This window comes from Apis dorsata, unplaced genomic scaffold (assembly GCF_000469605.1).
Source record: "Apis dorsata unplaced genomic scaffold, Apis dorsata 1.3 scaffold_196, whole genome shotgun sequence".
In the NCBI taxonomy this organism is placed as follows: domain Eukaryota; kingdom Metazoa; phylum Arthropoda; class Insecta; order Hymenoptera; family Apidae; genus Apis; species Apis dorsata.
In genome coordinates, this window is record NW_006263480.1 from 582,872 (window position 1) to 586,570 (window position 3,699).

Sequence of the window (3,699 nt, forward strand, 5' to 3'; positions counted from 1 at the left end):
TGCTCGAGGAACGCGCGTTCATCTCTTCCGAGTTTGCAATTCGGATACTTCGGGGAATCGGATTTGGATTCGTTGAAACGTTTCCATTTTTATCGATAGCTGCTACGTAGATCCGATTATACGAGCGAACCAACCGGACTAAACGTTATCAGACGTAAAGCTCGTAGATCAGTGTAGTATTTAATTATTATTGCAAGTATATATTTCTATATCTATATATCTACACGTAGTTGCCTTGCAACGTTAGAACGATTATTTTTGTTTATTACGTAGCACCACCCAAATAGATTATATCTTTTGAGAGTTGTATGCTGTGTCCATGTATAACAACAACGAAGTATCTCAATTGTTTATCCGTTTTAACATCGAAATCCTACATTCGAACGAATTATTTTTTCAAATTAAAAAAAAAAAAAAAAGAAAGAAAGAAAAAGGATATGATACATAATAACGAAATTAAAACGGGAAGGTTTGTAAGACAAGAGCAATGGCACGCACGCTTCCCCGAGCAGCGAGGAAAAGAAAAGAAAAAGGAACGCGAGGAGAAAAGAAAAAAGAAAGAAAAAGTCGAGTTAAAGATATAAAAAAAAAAAAAAAAAAAAGACACGTGAATCGCTTAGAGGGCGCGGTGGTTGGGCCTAATTACTCCTATCGAATGTTTTCTAAACAGGTCTCCAGGTGGTGCTCAAGTCTATTATCAAGGCAATGGCGCCGCTTCTGCAGATCGGCCTGCTGGTACTTTTCGCCATCGTGATATTCGCCATCATCGGCCTCGAATTCTATTCGGGGACCCTGCATAAAACGTGTTACAGCATCAGGGATATCAGTGAGTAATATCTTTTCTTTCGAATAATATAAAGAGAGAAAAAAAAAGAAAAGAAAAGAAAAATGAAGGAAAATGAAGGAAGGAAGGAAGTAAGGAAGGAAAGGAAGAAGATATTCTCATGGTTCTCGAACCAGACGAGAGAGATCGGTCTGACGTTCACTCTGTTGTAGATGTAATCGTGAAGGAGGGCGAACAGGCGAGCCCGTGTAACACGGACAACAAATCCGAGGCGCCATTCGGGGCCCACGTGTGCGACGCGAACATCTCGACGTGCATGGATCACTGGGAGGGACCAAACTTCGGCATCACCAGCTTCGACAACATCGGATTCGCCATGCTCACTGTCTTCCAGTGCATCACTATGGAGGGCTGGACTGCCATATTGTACTGGGTAAAGCAAGAGATATGTCCTTCAGTGTTAAAAACTCTCTCTCTCTCTGTCTTTCTCTGTTTTCTTTGTCTCTCCACCCCCCTTCTTCCCCCCATTATAAATTGTGTAAACGTTTCTCCTTCGTGTCGCGCACGTTGAAAAGCCTTGATACGTCTCGGAATTTTCGTGTTTCCATTCCATTTGGATTCGACCCTTTATTCCCTCCAGAAGCATCCCTCGCGTGGAATCGAACCCTCTGGTTCACCAAGGGCAAATGACCGAGCGTTGTACGCTATTCCATTCGATGAGTATACGTTTCCCCTCTGTAACTGTACGGTTAGTTGCGAAATATTCGTGTTTTACGTGAATTCAACTAACGAGTTGTGAAATTAAAATGAAAATTTTATTTTTAATAAAACTTTATATGAAGCAAGTATTTTTTTAAATATTATTTTTTAACGAACAGAACAATATATATTGTTAGAATATATGTTGCCAGTGAATGGTTTATTATATTCAATCGAATTTTGAACTATTGTCTGAAGATAAATGATAAAAATATTAATGTGGAGAATATTATTAATTAATAATAATGTCACGAAAAATAGAGAAAAAAGGAACAGTTTTTGGTAAATTTTATAATAATTTTACAATATTTATTAAAGTTTAAATGATTTAAAAATTATATACAATCAATTCGATCAATATAAAATGTTCACATTTTAATATTTTATTATCTTTGATATTATATTATAAAAGTTTCCATTATAAAAGACAATTGCTCTACATATGAATTAATTACGGTACAAAGTTTCATTAAAATTCGAATTTTCAATTATCTGAATCCAAGACGAAATATTTTTGCGACTTACTGTACATGCATATTTGCTTGCCATCTATCCCTAATTTTTAATATCTATTTCAAATCTCTCTAAATGTTTCATCGTTCCACGTAACCATCCCCATTCCCCCTTGTCGATCATCCCTTATCTGTGTGTTTATCTGTCTCTTTCTTTCTCACTTTATCACTCTGTGTCTGATCCGATGTTTCGCTTCCGCCGCCATTACGTTTTATCGTAATCGAGGAGAAGTGCTTGCAGATGTTTAAACAGCCTAACACTGACCTACATGTTCACCTTGCTCAGTATAACACTGTCAGTTTCAGCCCTCTTTGCAAATCTTTTGGTGTTAATCGCATTTCTTTACCATAAGCTTCGTGTCCTCCGCGTGACCGGAAACTCGAAGAACTTCGAATCACGTGATCCTCCTTTAAAATGGAGGATCTTGAATTTCTTCGATTTGGTTTTTTCGCGCACGATGATCGATATTTTTTTTTTTTTTGATAGAAATGGAAATTTTTTATTTTCTTTTTTTAATATAAATATCTGTTCTGTATTGAGAAATGGCACTGTGACATCTATGAAATTTTTATTTGTTTATTTGTGTCTGCGATGTTTTTTTAACTGTGTCTTCTTTTTTTTTCCTTTTTTTTTTTCTTTAATTGTTGTAATTGTGAGTGTTGTTGTAATCTATGAACTTAATAAATTGATAAGTCGATTAGTTACATAATTAATGATTCATAGTCCTACATGATGAGAATATGAATCATTGAGGATCGCGTGTTGTGCTACTTTGTTTTCTATCCCAATATACAATTGGAAATAGAATACGATAATTGGTTTTTATAAAGGGGTCTGTGCAGGATCGATAATGTTGCCGATATGGACGAGTATTGACAATATTCTCGATATAAATGAATATTGACAATATTGTATCAATAATAACTTATATACGTATGGATAAGTATCGACAATATCATTGATCGTATGCAGTTTTAGAAAAGATTAAAATGGATTGAAAATACGATTTTAAAATTATCAATATTTCGAATTAATTTCATTAATATAAAATTTCCCTGCAAATTTATTAATGTAGTGGTTAATTTATATATTTAAGCTTAAATTAAATCAGTATCTGTCAATATCCAAAATAATCTTGGAATCTGATCGATAAAAAATATGCCAAATAATAGCAATCCGTTTAGATTTGAAAATATTTTCTAAAAAAAATAAAAAAACATTTCAATTTCAATCAATCATAGAAGGATACTTGAGTATCCAAATTTCGATCTATTCAAAATTCTAAATTAATTCTTACATTAATACCAAAAACTTTTAACAAAATATCTTAAATTCCAAATTATAATAGAGCAACCAGATAAATCAAAAATCCAATTAAATTTGAAAACCTCTTTTTTTTTTAATAGAAAAATTTTAACTTTAATCCAACTATTTATTACATATATTTATTGAATAAGGCTCAACGATCGTGTACAGGTCCCTTTAACAGACAACTCAGTGCTGTTTCTTGGAAGAAAAATTAAAAATCAAATCAAAGATCGTGTATTGAAATTGGATAATCTCTAGAATAAAGATATATGTAAAGATGTTAAAAAGGGAAAAGGGGATAAGAGTGAGAAAAAAAAAAAAAAAAAAAAAAAAAA

The 3,699-nt window shown here is 33.3% G+C and overlaps 1 protein-coding gene across 1 annotated transcript in view; it reads left to right on the forward strand.

Annotated features, from left to right (window-relative positions):
- Positions 1-3,699, forward strand: part of LOC102677007 (voltage-dependent calcium channel type A subunit alpha-1) — a 123,349-nt gene that overhangs the window by 72,157 nt on the left and 47,493 nt on the right. Inside the window, 2 exon segments of the mRNA XM_031509983.1 lie at positions 671-826; positions 997-1,217. Coding sequence (XP_031365843.1) covers positions 671-826; positions 997-1,217 — 377 coding nt within the window.